Raw genomic sequence first — 21,511 nt, forward strand, 5'->3', positions numbered from 1 at the left:
TGTCACTTAATAGGATTTTAATGCTCACATGGACAATAAAACTCACTGAACTGAACAAAACCTTTGGGCTTCAAAAGCAAGAAACAAATAATTTCAGGGGGTTCTTATTGAGAAAGCTAAAATTCATTTGCATTTCTTTTGGAATGCACCTCCAATTGATCATTTTAACAAATGTCTCAGACACTGTCCATGCCCTGCTTAGACATGGAGATTGCAACACTATACTAAATGAAACCCATAATGCAACAGAAAAAGCTCTCATCCAATATGTTGTCAGAACAAGGCACGAAAGAAGAAATCTTGGTGGCTAGACCAGAAGCCTTTATCAACTTGGCCAAGCTCCCAGAGGCTATATTGTTGTCAGACGATAGCCAATGAGTTTAGAGATTGATAAAGCTCTAATCTTATTGTAAGAAAAGGCAATCGATCTGGTGGACTATAAACAACTACAGATCGCTGATACAGTGCACTTCCACTGGTGTTTAAGATGACTGTTTTATTACAGACTTGAATATCTGCAATAAACGTGAATTTCCTGGTCTTACTTCTGATACAGTCCACTCACAAAGTAGACTGTCAGGTCAAGGTTGATAAACCTTGGAGGTCATGAACATTATGGAATTCTTTTACAGGTTGTCTGAGCAACTTTTCGGATAGTAAGGGAGCTTTTTAGTGTCAAGCAGATGGTGAACTCAATGGAGCTTTGCAATTCAACGTACCTGTGATTAACAGTGCAGCAGCTGCTTGAACTCCCACAGACAATCTAAAACACTGACATTTTCATTTTATATTTAGCATTTATCAAGGGAAGACTTGCTGTGCACACATGCCCTTTTTCAACAGGGTTCTGCTTCACATTCATACACATCAGGGAGCAGCCTAGTACATATTAGCCTCTGAGAAAACTCCCCTGTACTGGCTAGCTGGGGTTTAAGTGCCTTGCTCATTGCACCTTACTATTGCAGTAGTGTTGAGTGGAAAGGAAGCCATGTCCAGCATTATACAGCTGGGAAATGAGTTGGTGACCCTCCAATAACACCAAGCTTTAAGAAGTGAATGAATAAAAAAAGCCTGCTTCCTGTGGTCTGGTATAAGGAAATAAATGTTCAAGGACACTGAATGGACTGCAGGCCGCTATGATCAGGTTGTGGGGGATGTTGCAACATCCGCTTGGACATAAGAGGGCTGCAGAACACCGTATGTCAAGCTCGAAAATGTTCCACTGGCTTCGTCAGTGATGGTGTTTTTTGAAAGTTTAGGCTCTGCAAGAAGTATTTCCGATCTTTGTTATTTTGCTGGCATTTTTTCTAGAAAAGACCAAACAGAAGAGAAATGACAGGAGATGAGGAAAAAGATGGATGGTGAATAAGATGCAACAAAAGTCGGTCATAAAGCCACTGTCAGACCCTTTTTGCAGATGTTTTCTGCTTCATTAAGTGTATTTCATTCAATTGTTCTTATTGCAAATTAGTGCTGACTTTTCAAATTCTATTAACACTCAAAATAACAATCAACAATGTCACTAAGTCATTCTTACATTGTACAGTTAAATGTCAAATAATGTTAGACATCTAGCCAGTTAAAAGTTAATAATCACTAGCTACTTTTTAAATGACCAAGGAAATCTTAAAAATTAAATCCACAACCATTGTTTTCGTAAGTGTGTATAGATCTGATATTAAATGGAAAATATTATAATTTTCCAAATATGTTCTGATATTTTGTGGACCAAATGATTCATCAAGAAATTGAGAAAATATGTTTTAACAAATAACTGTTCAAGACAATGATCATGACCTGCTATCATGATGCACTGAAATGCCAAATCTACCAATTGAGTGCTTTACAACATTGATGGCTTTATTTTCAAACCATGTAAGACCAACAACGTAATGTAAAAACAGTTATTTTACAACTACTTGATCAGTAAACAATCTTTTTTTTTGGAGATAAGAGCCTGATGTTTGCACTGAAGTGGAAACAAAAGCACTGGAGCAGAACAGAAAATGGAGATGCTTTTCCATGAAGCAACACAACCAATTTCAGGTGACATTTTACAATCAATGGCAAGACAACTTTGTCTATCTGGCAGGGTGCACAGATGTCAGCCTGTTTGGCCAACGCACTTCTACACGCTGCAGGTACAAAAGCGGGAAAAAACAGAGCTCTTTTCGTCTTAAAAAAGTGTCTCATACTGGTGCGAACCTGAGAAAAAAATTCCGCCACAAGCAGACCTTAACTTTGACCTGGACCGTTCAATGTCTTGACAGTGAATAAAACATAAGAAAAGACCGGCGAGAGAGTCCTCGAAGGTTAGGACTTAAACCAGGTCGATCCATGGAGCTTATTGATAGATTAGAGAAGTCTGTGGTCACACAAAGCCCAGTACCCTCAGAGGTGAGATCATGTGTGCAGAATTTATCTTTGAGCTTTAATGTGACTCACTGGAGAAATGTTCCAGTAAAATAAGAAAAAGAAAGCCTGGTATAGCTGAAAAACAAACCGACGTATGTTATTCTGTTTTGTTCATTGTCTCAGATAAACAATAAGACATAATTGTGTACTCTCCATAAGTCATCTGAATGTTTAAATTCTCTATTTATGAAGGACCCATAGTTTTTCCTGGTGAATAGGCTTTCATTATTTACCTGAGAATACCTTCTTGGATTTCAGTAAATCTCTTAGTTATATAAAGATGGCAAGCTGGCGCCACCAGAAATGACCACTTATCACAAAAAGATGAAGCCCAAAAGAGTAAAATAGCAGCTGAAATACTCCCACTTTAGCTCCTAACAACAAAGAAATTAGATCAGGCAGGAGCCCTGGAGTCAGATTGGGTCAGATAGAAGATCAAATGTCCATCTCCCCTGTGGAGCTTTGCAAGCAGCACATCAGCACCACTTTTCACCACCAGCTAATTCACCTAATGGACACCGATGTATAAAGGCTTGTTTCCCCTGTGACTGCATGTGTGTGTGCAAGTGTCAAAAACACAGCTAAGTAAAAAGAGAAGAAGGAAAAAACAAACTCCACTACACAGACAAGGTACAAAGTTTGCGAGATATAAAAATGCTGCATCGTGTTAAAATAAAAAAATAATTAGTGATGCAGCTTTTCAGTATTTGTACACCTTATAAAGTCATATCCCCTGCTTCCTTCTTCTTCCAGAGTTTTCTGACAAAAAAAAGTGCTGTGCAGGATATCCATATCCATTAAGTTTATAGTCTATTTTAGTAAAGGCCTATAGAACAAGAACAACATCAAACATGAAGGGCACAATCATCATTAGGACATTAGGAGAAGACTTAGTCTACGGTGGACATGTCACTGTGACAGCCTCTCAGAAACACCCTGGACATCTACCTGTGAGCGAAACATTTCTGTTGCTGTGCTTCTGAATGTCTACTCCTGCCAACAATTCTTACTGCATTGACTGCTATCATAAATGCCATCAGCTGTGTTTCATTTCAGTTTAGCTACTAATGATTTCAACTTCAGATGGAAATTCTAAACAGATACAAGTATGACAAGTTTTTTTTTTAAATCTTTTTTTTTTTTATGTAACATTGTCTCAATCAATAAAGACATAGACGTTGTTGTTTAGCTTTTATGATGTTAACATGACTGTCCACAAATCTTTTTCATGTGTTGCTTTTTAGTTTTGCAGAGACCCTTGTGCAAAATGCTTTGCTGTGTGGCTCTAATACAAGTGCATGTGCTTGTGTGCTTTTTCTGTATTCAGATAGAGCTATGCTAAATTCTTTAAATGTATTGACCTAACACATTAGTCATTTTGTGACCAGAGTGTTGGGAACCACTAAAATTACACTGTCACTGTTTCACTAAGGTACCATTTTCCCCAAGTGCAATGCAGAAGGAAATTATTTTTGATTTGGTTCGAAGTGCATGTATTATAAATATTTCAGTGCCAGATAATAAAATATTACGTGACCAGAATACATCAAATAAAACAAATGGGATCCCTGGCGGCTCAGTTAAATGACTTGTCAGACCTTGTAGAGAACACTGCCAGTCTTCAGTATCAAAACGTCTCATTACTTCCGCCTTTCACCACTCTCTCCCCCCTATCCCCTTCTTCTCCCAATCCTTCGCTTGCTTTATTTCTCTTTCAGCTTCACTAATTTGCAATTGATTAGCTGTCCTCATGCAGCTCAGTCCCATGCTCTACACCCCTCATACCCTCCTCTTCTACACCTCCCTCCTTCCTCTCCTCCATCTACGAGTCAATTTCTCTTTAACGAGGGCACCAGAGCCCTTCTGTGTAAATAAAACAGAGAGCAGAGCCAAAAATCAATGGGCTTATTACCCTCAGAAAATGCTTAACAAGCAATATCAGTAATACGCTTGGTAGCTGAGGCTGCTGGCCTTAATGGGACTGCTCGACACCCCTGAAAACATCACCACCACCAACCTACCCCCTCTTCAATCTTGGCATACATTCAAAGAGCCACACAAATCGTATCGTCATTTTTGAATGCCGCAGATAGAAGAAATACATTAACACTCATGGACACTGGCGTACAAGTGCACACAAACACAGCTTACTCATACAAATGTACACACTGAAACACAAACACACACACTGCTGGCAGAAATTAAGGATTCACTCTCCAAAACGGTTTCCTGACAGAAACCATTGGGCACCACACAGAGCCACAGGCCACATTTCACCTCTTGTTATTTTTTCTCCCATTCCCCAAGTAAACACACAAACAAGCAAACACATGCACAAACACACACACAGATAAATACACCATACACACACATACAGAGCAGAAGACAGCAGGATTTAAAGAAGACAACCCAAATATTATCAGATCAAGTCTGATTAATGTACCAACGGAAAGCTGTGTGTGCAACATCAACAAAGAAATTCCACACACACACACACTACCACAGAAATGAGCAAGAGTGCAACACAGACACCCCCCAAAGTAAATGTCTACAATATATGAGACACACACACACACACACACACACACACACACACACACACACACACACACACACACACACACACACACACACACACAATGCACACAAAACTAAATAAACAACTACAGTGTGCATGCAGACAAACACAGCATGCTAAGTAAACATGTAGAGTATACATAGGGGCTGTTATACACACACGCACACAAACACACACACACAATATATCGAACAAACAGACAATCACACACACAGCAAGACAGAGGCCAAGTATTTATCATTTCCTGTCGTCCTTACACACATATAATGACACAAACGCACATACACACACCATTTGTCTGGAAATGAGTGTGTTGCTGCTTTAGCTGTGGCCCATTTAGCCTGGCAGCTCATGTGTGGTTAACACAGACATTTATGCTAATGATCCTCAGTGTTTAAAAAAGGCAGAAGTGATGTAAAGGCTCGTTAAAGGCCAAATTCTTGTTCACTCGAGTCATTTTTCAGCCATTTTCTCATTCAATTATCAGACGACATCATTATTCACATGTGGGATTAATGCTCTGCCTTACCAGGACAACCATTCTACTGCTTTTACATTCAGTAAATATACCTCATATTCCTGTTAAATGTCTAACCTCCAAAATGAAATCTGGGATTATTTTTTCTTACATTTATCTCACTGCACTTTAAATCTTTTAAAGATTATTTATTTACGTATTTTGGTCATTTAGTTGTTTTTACTGATGCTCTAAATATGGTATCCAGTGTTTTCAATTTCTGTTCTTATTTTTGATTTCTTTGTTCCTATGTGGAGCACTATGGGCTTTCTGTTTGTATGAAATATGTTTTTGAATAGACTTAATCACTGCCAGCATATGTTCAAAGACTCGATTTAGAAGACATTAAACACTATATGTATCGAAAATTCTGAACGCATCCACACTATGGTTGTTTAGAGCTGTGGCTCAGGAGTTTGTCGTCTCTTAACCAGAAGGTCAGGGTTCAATCCCCAGCTCCTGCAGCAATATGTCTATAGCCCTGTTTCCACCGAGCGGTCCGTCTCGGTACGGCACACATTTTGCGGCGTTTCCATAGACTAATCCCGGGAAAGATTCCCAAATAACCAAGCCGTACCGTCGCACTTTTTGGAACCCTTCCATTGGGGTGCCAAGAATATCGAGCCGACCCAAAAAGTGAGAGCTATGCACTGCAGTCCGTTGATTGGTTGAAAGAATCGTCACTTCCCGCGTGACAACAGTAAACAAAACCCTGCCGTGTTTAAACCAACACAGTCCTTTGTTTAAGTCTGTGTAGTAGCAGTTAGCTGTTAGCAGTTAGCTGCTATCATATGACGCTATTTACGTAGCGGCTATCGTCATCCAGCTTACACGCCGCCCACCAAATAGGGCAGGAGTGGCTGTGGAAACACAAAAGGGATCAGGCTTAATCGAACCAAACCGTAACAAACTGTACTGATCCGTAACGGACTGCTGTGTGGAAACGGGGCTTAAGTGTCCTTGGGCAAGACACTTAACCCTAAATTGTTCCCGTTGCTTTGGCGGCTGTATATGACTGTTTGTGATTGGGATTAGTTACTTCTGAGGGTTACTTTATATCGCAGCTTTGAGTAGTCGGAGGACTAAAAAAACGCTATGCAAGCTCAAATCAATCAAGTATTTACCAAACTTAACAATAAAAATGTTTGTAATGCTGAAGTCACTTGAGAAAATGGTTTACTTTTTCAAATAGCTTATTTGTCAACAAAAATTGTTTCCATAATTTATCGGTATTCTTGTGAAGAAAGATCCATTCCTTACAATACTGACATTAGAGCTCCTTCCTTTGGATAATGTAAAACCTTACTCTGTAGTTCAACCTTTCTGTTGAAAACGTATAACTTCACCATAATCACCAGCCAGTTTAACAACTGTAAGTATAATTTTAACTAAGTTAATGTAATTTTGAATCATTCCAACAGCAGCAACCTTTGCAAAAAGGTGCATTAAAGTCATTGAAACTTATGTTGGTCTTTTTGACCATGTGCACTCATCTGACAGCTGCATGCACTGTAGTGTGGTTTAAACCATTTTTACTTCTCTTTGACATTCAAGAAAAAAATGTCTCCCACCTGCTTGTGCATCTCGATGTTCAGTCCATATGACATTTCGTAGTACTGAAAAAAACAAAGATCAAGGCAAGGTCAAACAGACGTGTGCTCTCTGTTCCTCTTTCTGCACACACCGAAAATACAAGCACATTCATGCGCTCACAAAGACACACACACGCACACACAAACACAAATAAAGCTGTAGTCAATGAAACTCACCATGACATAGTGTCTCTGCATCTCCGTTTTCTCACTGGCCAGTTTCTCACACTCCAATTTCAGACTGTGACGCAGAAAGAAAACCGTTTGTAAGTATTATGTACAATCAAATATATACAGTCCATGTATGCACAAATATATACTGACAAACATACATGTTGGAAATAAAGCCTGTCATGAATTACATAAAATAATGGAAGTCAATGGAAGGTAATGTGTTTTGATGGCAACAAAAGAAATCTGAAAATCTGACTTAAATAAAGATGAATCTGAAAACATCGCTTGCAGAATACTGAGACTAAATGTCTACATCCTGCCTCTTTACATTTGCATTGCTAAACTTAAGTGCATGAGGGAAATAAAAATGAACACAAAAAGTTTCTGGGGTCACAGCAGCTTCCCCTGCAGACACTTACTCAGCAGGTACGGAGCTCTAATTAATGGATCAATAGACAACCACACCAACCTCATCATATATTCTTACAGTGTGAGTGGATGCACAAACTGCACCATCAACAAAAAAAGAGACTAAATCATGAGGATCCATTTTACAGCTATAGTAACACGAAAGCTTAACTCTTTAGATATGTGTGACTGAAAAGCCTCCACATAATACTACACACTTTTGTACATGTGATTTAAGTGGGGATTAGCAGGTATACAATATTGATGGTTGAGATGAAGACACTGAAAGACCAGAAAAAAACATAGGGCATTTTAATAAAGTATAAATTATTATTATTATTATTTTACATGTTACTTAAATGATACTGAAGAGTTATGAGAGAATTCTGGCAATATGAGATTAAGATATTACATTTATAGATATGACATTTTATGCCATAAACTGAGGCAAATAATTATGCATTTTCATAGTTTTCAGTTGTATTAAATAACCCAGATGGCAGGATAATTTACCGTCCAAAAATTACATTTGAAAACATTTAAAGTAACAATGACGGAGAAGTATATTTTTACACAGTATCAGCAAAGCTTTTAGCGATAGTACCATTTCAGTACATGTGACTGATAGAAAAATACATACATATAATATAAGCTCCAAGAAAGTTTCAGAAGACTTCTGAATAAAGTTAAGTAATTGATGGAGCATATGTGCAGCATTTACATCTTGTGATTTAGACTGCAGAGTCTCCCTGCAGTCAGAATTTCACGCACATGCAAAGGTTTGATCACAGTATCACATATGCAGCAGACGCTATCCCTGGTTCAGCTCATTCAGATCCAGGTTTGAGCAGCAGACTGGGCCACTGGTTCATCTCACCCGGTGATTGGGCAATAATTACCAGGCAGCCAGGGCTGTGCCATTATTATGCATTGGTATCATGCTTATAGTTCTGCCCCCGAGCGATGTATTTCACACTTCATCATGTTAGCTAAAAAAGTATTTCACACCACTTGAGCTCGCAGAGAGAGACGTGCATACCAAGGTTGATGGAGTTTACCTGCAGTTAGGCATCAGTGATAGATGGAGCTGAGACAAAGGTATCAACAGCTCTTTAAAGGCTCCGAGGAGAGTCTTTTTCATGGGATCTTTTGAGGGATATTTGATTTTAAACTAAAAATGTCTATATTTCTAAATGAAGTCTTTAACATATATAATTTTTTCTTGTATTTCATGTCATTGCATCATACGATTCCCAAAAGTCCTGTCCTGTGGTCTGATTCATTCATGACTGGTGCCAAGCAGGTGAACATCACAGAAACCCCCACTTAAACTGGGGCTTAAACTGATTCTTTATGTATAAACTTTGCTCCACTAATACTACTTTTAGAAATAGCGAAAACATAAGCATTATATAATTTTGATCCACTGATGTTTTGCAGCTCTGACATAGACCCAGAATACATTATGGCACATTTATAATCTCTCCAACCAAAAGCAGTACAGTAAGTTTTGCACTATTTTTGTCACTGCTTTCCAGATGAACAGATGTTTCCATGCATTTTTGATGTCCTGCTCCATAAAAAAAACTCTCACCTGTGATACTGCGCTTGCAGGAAGTGGAATTCCTCCTTGATCCGGTCGCAGGACTCAGTGACAGTGAACTTCAACGGCTGGCCCGGCTGGTGGGGGACCTCAACCCAAACCAAAGACAGTGTAGGGGGGAAAGAGGAAGAACTGAGCCATCAAAGTTCAGTGTCACGACACACACAGTCTCGCTTTCTTTCTCTCACCAAATACACACTGGCGAGACTGTAGATGACAATAGGCCTCTGTGATACTGATGGCCTTTTGGTTTTACTTGGACCGCTTACACGTTAACCCACGCACACTCACACACACGCACATGCAGCTGCAGCATCGAAACAATGAGCGCAATTGTCCATGCGAGCGCCCAGTGGCACGGAAACTTGATCTAAACTGATTACGCATCAGGCGCGCGGCTGTTAATCTGCGCTGCTTTGACATATTGCCTTTCTGCTTTCTACTTACCGGATGCCGGGCCGGGGGGTACATCTTGCTCAGATCTCGAATCATTGAAAATGTGTTGCAAAGTTCTTTCAAATAAACTCAAAAATAACCAAAATATGTGGGAGCACGGAGCTCTCCCCGTGCGTAAAATTGTAAGTCAGTGGCCGGTTTGTTAACTACGTGCAGGTTCCACGAAGAGTAGAAACATCCTTGGACCTTTTGCTGGTCGTCATTCTTTTAGGCAGTATTGCAAAAGTCCATTCAGAAGGAGTTGCCTCAGTCTTCTCCAAAAAATCTCCAACGCTTTAATTAAGGCGCACAAAGCTTAATTTTCTCCCACCTAACGAACAATGAACCTCCTTATTGTCTATTTCTTTCCTAAAAAGCATCGACTTCTGGCACATCATGACCTCTCTGCTCCGCAGCTGAGCTCCTCCGCGTCGTCCCGTCGTCACGCATTTATCGGTTAATTTCCTGCAGCCTCCGTTAGTGTTCACATCCCCACACAGCACCGGCGGAGCGACCACCTCACCGACTGTTAACAGCCTGCCCCTCAGAAGCCAAATTTAGAAGCAACCAGTCGCACGAGCGCAATTACATATTCACAACAATTATGGGAGCCTGTACCGTGACGTTGGGACCTGTAGTTTAATTCAAATTAGTCGACAATAAGCACTACAGATGTGCGTCTGCCGTAAAGAACTACAACTTCCCGGCTCCTCCGCGGAGCCCCCCCAAAGCCAATGGTGTGTGGTCTGAAGGAGGAGCGACCATTAGAGTCAGCCAATAGCAACGAACAAGCGAGCATACTGCGCCGTGTCCTGCTGTCAATCACTGATATGTTGTCCAATCGCCTCCATCAGGATGCAATCTATGCAGACTCCCCACGTGGGGGCTCGGTCTACAAGAAGTCACAGGGATTAATCTGGAAACTATATCTGTTGATTTATGTGTTGTATTTTGTCGAGACTTCTAGGCAGAAGCGAACATATGGCCCTGAGGTACCTCATGTTTATCCTGTTTTTAATTGAATCGACTCAATTACAACAATCTGCTATTCTGTCCACAGATTGCACACACAAGCCTGCAATTAAATTCTCATTTTGAGCTCCCTTGTAGGCACTTCTGTATGTGTGTCTAGGATGCAAATCATATAGGGGAAGGCAACATATTATTTTAAACACTTAATGAACTTGATTTTATTGTATATTACTGGTTTGAAGGTCGACTAGGCTGCGTGCCAAGTATCCCATTCTTATCCTATTAAATTCTGTTTTGAGGACATGTGGGGAAATGTTCCCAGAGGTTTTCGACGTGGAGAGAGGGAAATTGGGAAATTTTGTCTGATTGACCTGCGTTTTTGCTTTGTTCTAGGTACAAATAAAAAGTTCTGCATTTAAAAAATCAATCAGGAAAGGTAAAACAGTTATGAGCATTACATTTTCTCAAAGTACAAAAGAGGGCTACAATTTCAGAACAGTATGTAGGTGTTATTAAAAATGTAAGCACATCATTAAAGTTGCAGCAGATAGGCATTGATGTTAGTGTAGTTCTTTTACAAAGTGCTTTATATCTTGTATATTTGACCTCTTCACTTTTAGCAATCTATTTTGTGATCATGTTTACATAACCCTAAACCACAAATTGCCACAATATTTAATCCTGAGCTGTGTAGTGGAGCAGTCTAATAAAAGTGACATACCACCTTGTGGTAATTGTGCCATAAGTACAGTAAATACAAATATGTCCTTTTCACAAGGCTACTGTATCTTTTCGAAGGGGATTGCAGATTCACCATTTAAAAATCCCCAATTTGATACACTGTTATTCTATGTAATTATAATCCCTGTAAATCATGTTGATGTCAACAATATAAAGAAGCATGAATCTGAAATGACTTGGATGATATTTTCTAGCTTGTACCACTCTATACAACCAATGGATACTTTCATTCTGAGTTAACTGAAATATGATGATTATAATTAGGACTTAATCTTTCTTTCCCCAAAGGAGAAACTCCCCTCAGTCTTAGAGATGAGTGTATGCACTCAGCCTACATTAGCTGCTGTGAGTAGATGTTTTGTGTGTATGTGACTGACACACTGTTGCTGGGTCAGCAGCTCTCTTAACCACTGTGTTCAATCATTTAGCTGCACTGAGCAACTGTGTTGGTTGGAAATCTTAATCATCTTCTGCTGAGTTACACTTCATATTTCTTCTCCCTGTCTGTGAATGTCTTATCATTTCTACTCATGACATGATAGAAGAGGAGTTCTATCATCGTCATATATTACTTTTATTTTTCCCATAGTCAAACACACACACAGTCACAGCAATGCTTATCCACGATATGACACCACATCAATCTTGTCTGCTCTAGTCAGTCTGTCTTCCTCTGTCTCTCTGCCGGTCCTGTTGTCTCTGCCTCTACCTCACACATAAACAGGGCTGTGCACACATACACAAGGCCTCAGCCATTCAAATACACATCTCTATCTACCGCACATACAAACTAATATCTCAGGTAAGCACAGGGCCTAAAGTGACCTGCTGTCGTGGTGCGCGAATCCACTAAGGCTCAGAAAAGGTAATATCATGCCCTCCCTCGTTCCCCTCCAAGGGTTGAGCGGTGATGTGGGCGAGCATGTGGGGGAAGCAGAGGTGGGGTGTGGGGGGGGGTGAAGAGGAATAAACAGATTTATTTGCCTGCGCCCCTCTCTGATTATTTTGCCCCTGCCTTTTGTTCCAGACCTTATGAAACCCAAATGTCAAGTGAGGCGAGGGCCTCATATCAAGCCCTGTCAATCACATCCCTCTGCGCACCTGAAGCCCTGACGCTGGATTATTGGCTTCAACACAAGGGCTGCCTTTGCAGCCAGCCACAATGCCTCAGACCATTCAACAGCCAAAGGTTTTTTTTTTCTAAAGAGGAACTTCATTTGGCAGCTGATGCACGGGAGATTGCATAGGGGCCGATTTTGAGGCAAGCAAGCCGGATTCATGTGTGTGTAGTAGGGGTGAATGGCTTATCGAGGGAGGGGGATTAAGGTGGAAGGTGGGGGTGGGGGGTTGGTTTTTGATTCAGGTGGAGGTGGCGAAAAACCCCAGCCTTAACATCTTGCTCAGAGCACTGATCCCAACCAGCTATCAGCCCCTACATGTCTCTTAATCTCACACTGCAGCTCTCTCTGTCAAGTCCTCCCTCCTTTTACCCGCACATACACACACACACATACATATACCACTTCCTACAATATCTTTGTATCTCTATAAATATTGTACTCCCTCACAATAACTCACTTTGACATCAACACACTCACACACAAACAGCCCACTGGACATTGCATTAACTTTCAGTGAGGCTTTAGAAGAAATTGATATTGTGTTGAATAATGTTACAAGATAATCCTTTATTCATCTCACAGATGGAGAAAGCAAAGCAGGATAGCAGAAGAAAACCCCACAGTGTAAAATTAAATTAGATTAAAATGTAAAAAATATGCATCAAAAACAGTTAAAAGGAGCCAGTAAGTCTTTATCAACTGTATGAACCCTATCATGCATACAGTGCATATAAGGGTGGACATGTTACAAGTATTTTTCTCGTCAAAATTTTTTGAAAATATTAGTCTATATAGCTTGTGAGATAAACCCTGAAGGAGAGAGTTGACAAGCATAATCAGCAACATCCACAGAGGTCCGCTAAACACAACATGTGCATTCACACTCAGTTGAAAAAAGGGCTACAAAGTGCTAGTTGCAAGAAGTAACTTCATTTTCTACTAGACACTTGGAGATTTATTAAAATTGTTGGCAACAGCATCATGATGATTATCTCTAAATTTGGAACAGGACTCTTCTCATTAACAGAGAGAGTGAGCATGGTGATACACTTTAAACAAACTTTTTGAAACACAAAGGTTATTTGTTATTTTTCAAATCCAAAAGAATTATAACAAATACAAAAAAACATCATTTCAGTAATTGATTTGATAAGGGTGTGGTTGGCCTGTTTAAAGTAATATATTTGAATGTTTTCTGAGTGCTGGATGTTTCTGATGTCAATATGTTTAGACAGATGAGACTGTCCCCTTGTCTCTACTGAGTAGCAAATAACTTAGTGATGGGTCAAAACCAACAATGAAAAGATGGTGATGATTATATGAATAAGAAAGTCAAAACAAGTGTAATCTTATGTCCTAATCTTTGCACTCATTCAATTCCTTGAGAATGATCTCCAATTGTAGATCATATTGTGTCTAAACCTCACTAAATGTAGCATTTAGGATCCAGACAATATATTTTACAGCCTCATATACAGGTAAGCTAAGGAAAGCTCATTTATACAAACAGTGGAAACTTAACCTGCTTTTAGTCATTGGGAAATCTGATTCTAGTATCTTAATTTTTATCGAAGAACGGAAAAACTTAAATTAAAGTTAAAAAAAAAAAAAAAACTCAATTCATAAATCATTTTAAACTATCTTCATAAAGCAGACCCTTTTGTTGATCTGACCATGATCCCGTTGTCTGCTGCTGTCCTATAGGTCAGCAGATCTACAGAAGTAGGTACAGTGTATTTACTATAAGACAAGCACAGTGGTATTATCCTCTCACCACTCCACCATCCTCTGAGTTTGTGGAATAGTAATATAGCACCTGTCTGTCATTGTCTCTGTATGTGTGTGTCTGTGCAGGCATACACGGTCTAACTAATCATGCTTCAATGATCACTAACCACTGGTCCATGTTCCTAAATCTCCTGCCCTTACAGCAAACTGCGTCTAAATCCCCCATGCTCGCCCCCTTAACACGTCATTAATCCCCGGCGGCCACCCCTTTGAACATGGAGCTCTTGTGAGGGGATAACCAGGCCTCCTCAGACACAGGGACAGGGAGGCGGAGGCAACGCAGGATTTACCCCGCAACCAGCAGGTTAATCCTGCCTCCACACTGGGTGAGCGAAGGGAGGTGGTGTGTGAGTATGAGTGTGTGTGTGTGTGTCTTGATTGGAGACAGTTAAGGATCGGCTCCATCCCAGTAACGACTCTGGGGAAACATCAGCATCTGGTGCTCAAAGTCATCCAGTCCCCCAAAAAGGAACACGCAGATTGCTGCCATTTCTTTATGAGATTACAAATAGACAAAGCAAGTGTTTGTGTTGATAGGAACTAGCACAGAGCGACCACATAACAAACAGACCAAGACGCTGAAAGAAAGGGAGAGACAGTCCCAGATGAGGAAAAAATAATTATCAGAGAAGTGATGACATCGAGAACAACTGAAACAGAGAGAAATCCCTCGGGTCCAAATAATTCAGCGAACCAATCAGAGCAACAACATCCTACGATGTAAATGAGACACAAACAATTGTATTCATAAGCATTAAATTAATAAGTGCTTTACAACACATCATTATCATTGCTTTACAACAAATCATCATTGTTAAATAGAGCTATAAATGAACATGCCTTCCCGATTGGCTTTGACTGTTTTCAAAGACTTTAAATTTCCCTCATCAGATCTTTTCACTGCCATAAAGATCTTTTAGACAGACCGGTACACGAGTGGGCTTCTGTAACTGTACCAATACGAATACACAGTAAACTGTTGCAGTTTGGTGATGTATGCACCTCAACTACTTTTTTGGATTTAAAGGACATTTCATCGTAGTTTGGGTAATACCTGATTGCAAGAAAAAGGGTAAGAAGTTTGTTTAAAATATCCATCCACCACAATGAACTGTCAATGTTGACTTCTTTACTTCACTTGCTGTCATCATGCTCATGTCCTAATCATACATTTGGGGAAATCAACAATATGTTAACAACTCTGATGTTTTGTGTAATGTGGTTTTAAAACATTTTTCTTTTTCCTATTATTGCACGTCTTTCTTGTTACGACAGAACTTTACTATTTTATCAACTATTATGCCAAAGGGGAATTTTAATTGTGGATATGATGAACTATTTCTAGATATATATAAAATATACAGTACATATATATTTAATAGCTGGACTAAAAGGGGGTATTCCACCTCAAAATGTCCACGTTTCTTCCATCAATACCCTAATTACTTTCCAAAATAATGTTTAACTCTGTTTTTTGTCATTGTCTTTCAGTTTTGTGTATCACATTTAAGAGGCAACAAGGAGGCTGCTAACTTTTTTTTTTTTTGAAAATAAAAAGGTCTTTGTCTGGTGTGCAGAAGAGTCTGGGATAGGCAGTCAGACTTTTAACATTCTGCCTCCTCCTCGGTCTAAAAGACTAATCAGCCACTCGGCGGGGCTCTGGCTGCTAACCAGGACTAATTCTGCCTCCTGCTGGCTGGCGACACACACTGGGACAGCCATGATTGGCTGTTTAGCACCAGGGGGTACACCTCTGATTGTCTGCTTAGCATATTTTCTCCCCTCATTCTGGTGGCACACAATTCCTCTCATGCTCATTGCACAGCACAAATCACAGAGACGTTATAGAGGGCTGTTTGCATGTCTGTGAGTGTATGTGTGCGTTTGACATCAAATGCTACAAAAGTGTGTTTAGATAAACAAAAAAACCCAAATTCATCACCATGCTGAAACCTCCCTCCTCCCTTTTCTTGTCTCCTTTATTGTTCCCATCTCTTCTTCTCCACTGTGGCACAGATCAGATAGAATGTCACCTCTACAAACTGCCGCAAGCTAATTAGCTGTTAGCCATGTTTGTGTTCTTGACTGATGACAGGATCATTTACGCTGGTCTCCAGCTGGCTGTGTTTGTCTGAGCCATCTCATTAGCATGGCAAATTAGTCCCACTCAGTCAGGGTTCTGCCTCGCCCAATGAGAAGTGATTGGAATGCAAATCAATCAGGAGGGCGGGGAAATAGATACCATAAAAATTGTGGTGAGGAAGGGAGGATGAGAATATTGTGTACACTTTTATCATGATCCCATTGTCTTGTTTGCGGGAAATTAGACAAAAGTGGTAAAGACCAAGATTGTTCCCATTTTTAAATGGATTTTTTTTTCGAGCAGAGGAGGGAGGTCAGGAGTGTTTTCAGCCTGTCAGCTGCCTACGCCATGAGAAAAAGCCTTCAAGGGTAATGCCTTGTGTTGCTGAAAGCGATTGTGATAATTCCAAGAAAAAGGCTTGTGAATAATTCAAACATTACTCTGAATTTGTGAGTTTAATTCCCATAAAAGCTCTGGTTTTATCCTTTAAAACCAAAGCCCAGATTTAATCAGCAGCAGCCATTCATTAAATCAGCGCCAAACCAACCAGGTAGAGTCATTTCTGTGAATGAAATCAACTGAACCAATCCCAGAGGGGATATATCAATAATAAACAAGGTTCAGTGTACTAACAAGCTGTTTTGTATGGCTAAGGAACCTTTGTCATCATTGCTTTGTAATTCTGCTAAGTGAGCCGCTAATATGTTCCCAGTGTAAAACAATCTCCTTAATTTAATATTCTGTTATTAGTTTTTCTCCTCATCAGCACAAAGTTATTGATCACACTCAGGACCTGCTTTCACAATAGGCGGCTGCATTTTCTCTGCGTCATTCCAATAATCTGGTGCACATACACTTCCCTGCTCGTATGTATAGCTGGGAATTATACCAAAGTGAAGGAAACTTTGTAAAAAAGCATAAAGCACTTTTTTTTTTTCATATCCAGAGAGAACAACAGATGTCAAAGCCACCTGGATTTTCAGTATACTTATGTTGTTAGAGGTAAAGGAGGTCTCTGTCTCACCCTCTCTCTCTCTCTCTCTTACTGTATGTGTGTGTTTAACTCCTTCAAGTCAATCTCTGTGAAGCTGCCGCTATCTCTAGTTTCATTTGTCGACAGGTTTGGCAGCGGGGAGGAAAGAGATGGGGGGGGGGGGGGGATCGAGGAGAAGAGGAGGGGGAGCAGTAATGTAAGAAAATTGGAGGATTAGACGGCGAGCCCTCTTCCTGTCTGCTGCAACCCTTCCTCCTCATCCTCCTCATCTTCCTCCTTCTCATGCCTCCATCCAACCCTCAGACTATAATAACACAGACTGACGACCCCTCCATCTCCCTCCTGCCCCCCTCTCTCCCTCATCACTAACAGACCTGTCATCCTTCCTCTTTCTCCCTGGTTTCGGTTCACTCCTCTTCTTTAAAGACAGGGCTTTCTCCTTCTTAATTCATCTTTTATCAGTTGAAAGCTGGTTCACTCCACCTGTGTCCCCACTATCTCCCTTGCTGTGATTACCTGCCTCACCTGCTGCCATAATCGGCTCCTGTAATCTTTACCAATACCTCTGTCTGTAGTGTAAAGGAGGTGCAAGATCTCTACAATCAAGTTTGAGGCAAATTTTCAACTTTCACTGTGTACTTCAATGCAAGTAGCTGAGCGTAGGGATGTGGCACTGACGCGACACAAGGCTGAAAGGTCTTTTGGGTCGTGGCTGAGTAAGGTGTAGTGCATGGGGGGGGGCTATGTGTGTGAGCTATGTGAAAAGGCCTAAATGGATCTGCGATTGGACTCTCTGAGGTCGTCATCGGCCCAGATTGGAGGCCATTAGGGCCTATTTAAAAGAATTACTTCCAGGATGCAATCAAAAACCTTGATAGGTAATCAATGGCAACTCGATCAGGGCACAAAGGAAGTCCATGCGTCTCAATCAGCGACCATTCAGCAGGACAGGGAGATCAGTACTGGCTAGAACCTACATTCACTTTTTGTAATACATGCATCCACACACACGCATTAAATACAGTCACAAATAGCTGAGGCACACGCATGCAGCCAAATACACATTCATAAAAGTGTAGAATCACGGGGAAAACACAATACATGGATAAAGTATCCAAGTACACACACACACATACACATACACACACATGACAGTAAGTTGATCTGCAGATGGCAATGTTTCCCTGACCTGCTTCAAGACAGTGATTTATCAGGAGGCGTGTAATGCCTCAAACTCCACCCGCCGAGCTTTGAGAGAAGAATTACAAGACATAAAGGAGAAGGATAGAGGAAGTGATGGAGCGGGAAAGAGAAAAGAGGATGAGTAGGAAGGAGAAAGAAGGAGGAAGGAGCCATAAAATACACATAAATAAAGAACCATGCAAGAGGCAAATGAAGGGAAGAGGTTGTGAACAGGCAGGTTGATTTATAAGGCCCTTTACCGTAGAGTACACACACGTACACACACACCTGCAGCATCCAGTGAGAGTGACGAGCAGGGAGAAGTTGGTAATGCTGTTCAATGATGCGTGTGGCGTTTAGTTCAGTCTGAGTGCGCCTGTTTCTACAGCTGTGCAGGCTCACAAAATGCCCCAGCAGGTGGACAAAGAAAGACAGACAGACGAGGAGAGAGAGTGGGGGTGTGGGGGCGGGGGGGGGGGGGGGGGGGGGGGGGGGGGGGGGAGGGGGGGGGGAGAGAGGGAATCCAAGGCCACAAATTGGGTCAATATGCCCGGTTCATAAACAGAGCACAAACCTCAAAGCAGCCCAACACACTGAGGGGCCAAAATTAGCACCCACATCCAAGCTGGAGGGACTCCAGGGTGCACGCAAACATGCACACGTACATATGCAAACAGAAAGAGAAACTCAAGAATGTGCAATAACTTGATTTATTGGGTTATATACACCAGCGTATAAATGCAGAAACACACACCAATAGGAAGAATAATAGTCCTGACATGATAAAACACCATCAAGAAGGGGATATGAAACACAGCGCGCTCCTTGCAATAAGATTACAGGCTATCAGCCCTCAGTAGATTTGCCAGCGGGAGTCCCCAGTATAATAAAATCAGATTAAAGGACAATCATATTTATTTCTAGTATATACAATATATCAAGGTTGCTCAGCAGCTCTTATTGTGATAGGCTGTGAAAAGGCGAGGCCTCTGTGTACTCTCCTTCTTCTAAGTTGACGTTAGGCTGTGTTTAATGAGCTTCTGGTGTCAAAGAGTCGCGGCTGTAACAGGATATGTTGGCGAGGCTTATTGATTTATTGTTTTTCAAAGAAGTTTTTGTACTTTTGTTATTGCCTGGCTGTCACTGGTAATGTCATTTCAGAATCATTTCAGGTGAATAAAAGTTGAGGGACGGTGTGTAAATGTGAGCGTGTGATTGCTCTGCAGCGGGGTAAAATATTAGAAAATGAGATGACATGGAGAGGTTAATATGACTTGTGACATGTAAACAGATGTGCTACTCTGCGGATGGGACAATATATGTGATTATATGCAAAGATTTTTATTTAGATGTAGTCAGAAAGGAAAGAAAGAATGACAAAAATTAATAGAAATTAAAATTATTATTATTCTAAGTTATTTAAAATCACACCTATCACAACAACCAACACCAGTACAAAGTGCACACATATGTAGGATTGCAAATCACATTTTACAAAATATTTATTTTATAAAATAATCAGTTGCATCAGTCTCACAATAGCTGAAAGGAAGAAACCTAGCTGATGTGGATGCTTGTTTTTTTTTCACATGCTGAAGAAATTGAAAGCAGAAGAATCAGAATCAGTTTTAAGCTGACTTTTGCCTCCACTGAATAGAAGCTCTGCCCCCAGCCAGCTTGTGCTTATGCAACCAGCTGTTTGTCTGCTCCGATCGTCCTGTCCAGGGGAAACAACTGTCTAAACAGAACCTGTATCACTGGATCGTAGAGCCTGTTATCAGAGCTGGGTAATACAAAAGGGGGGGGGAAGCCCAAATGGATCACATTGATTCCCCCAGAGGTAAAGTTTCTATTAGTGTTGTGTAAGGTTGTTAGAAAAATGAAGTATGTCTGCAGTAACTTCAACATGTCCGATTTTACTGTCTGGATAGAGGAAGGAACAGTCTCAAGAAAAATTAAACTGAAGTGGATCTCATTTTATCCTTAGATAAATTTCTTTAAGTTTACATGTAACTTAAATCTCCTTCATACTTGTCAGCGTCAAAATAAGCCTTTTTCAATCAATCAATCAAATTTTATTTGTATAGCACCTTCCAGTGGTGCACAAGGTGCTTTCCAGGGTAAAAACAAGAACAAAGCAATACAACTAAAACATAATTAAAACAATAATTTTTGTGTCGTCCCTTCAATGTCAATAAACGTCATACAGTTAGCAGACAGTTTGGAGTCTCACAGGACATGAGCCTTAACCTCTTTATTGAATGGTCAAAACACATTTTTGACAAATAGGGTGCATCAGGATTCAATTGGAGTCTGGCAAAGTCTGGAAAAAAATGGAAAACCTTCATCGATTTGATCCTTTATGTTCCCCAGCTAGTGACTGACCGTGTCTACTGTCCAGTCTATACTGTTTTTACCCATACGGATAGAGTAAAGACCGGTAGCAAACTGTTTGTTTTTTTCAGCCTTTTGACTACAGAAACAGTTAGCTCTTGCTGGAAGTAAAGCTTAAGCTGGTAACACCCTAGACAACTGCAGGCTTGATTTTGAGCCAAATTCAAGGCTTGTCGCAAGCGATTATTTGGGTAAATGTGTGTGGTGTCAATACGATTATTTTACCGTTCCTGATTGAGCGAGAGCCTCTCCAGTCTGGAAGCATAAATATTGAACATGTTTGATATTTATGATTCCAGATCGGGCTGCCTCTGACCAAATACCAACAAAAGCCAAAAGAAGTGAGCAGATCATCAACCAGACGGTGTACACTTTTATAGCTCACAAACAAGCTCACAAGCATGGCAGCGGACATAAACACAACTGTGCCCTGTGCCAATGTGGAATATTATGCAAAAAAAGACCAACTCAGAATCAGTTTTATAGCCAAGTACATTTAAGAGGAATTTGTTTT

The 21,511-nt window shown here is 40.5% G+C and overlaps 1 protein-coding gene across 6 annotated transcripts in view; it reads right to left on the bottom strand.

The window, feature by feature from the left end:
* The window catches only part of LOC306832734 (transducin-like enhancer protein 4), a 47,517-nt gene that overhangs the window by 25,130 nt on the left and 876 nt on the right, over positions 1-21,511 (bottom strand). For 4 of the 6 annotated variants that reach the window (XM_079357649.1, XM_079357647.1, XM_079357645.1 and 1 more), the window contains exons 1-4: positions 9,735-10,348; positions 9,279-9,376; positions 7,280-7,343; positions 7,082-7,126 (exon numbers count right to left, since the gene is read on the bottom strand). In XM_079357649.1, the coding sequence (XP_079213775.1) occupies positions 7,082-7,126; positions 7,280-7,343; positions 9,279-9,376; positions 9,735-9,779 (252 nt within the window). In that variant the 5' untranslated portion in view covers positions 9,780-10,348. Of the gene's footprint in view, positions 1-7,081; positions 7,127-7,279; positions 7,344-9,278; positions 9,377-9,734; positions 10,349-21,511 lie in introns of those variants that run through there. The other 2 variants (XM_079357646.1, XM_079357648.1) reach the window with 2 other exon arrangements.

The sequence above is a fragment of the Symphodus melops genome, assembly GCF_947650265.1.
Source record: "Symphodus melops genome assembly, chromosome: 1".
Lineage (NCBI taxonomy): Eukaryota > Metazoa > Chordata > Actinopteri > Labriformes > Labridae > Symphodus > Symphodus melops.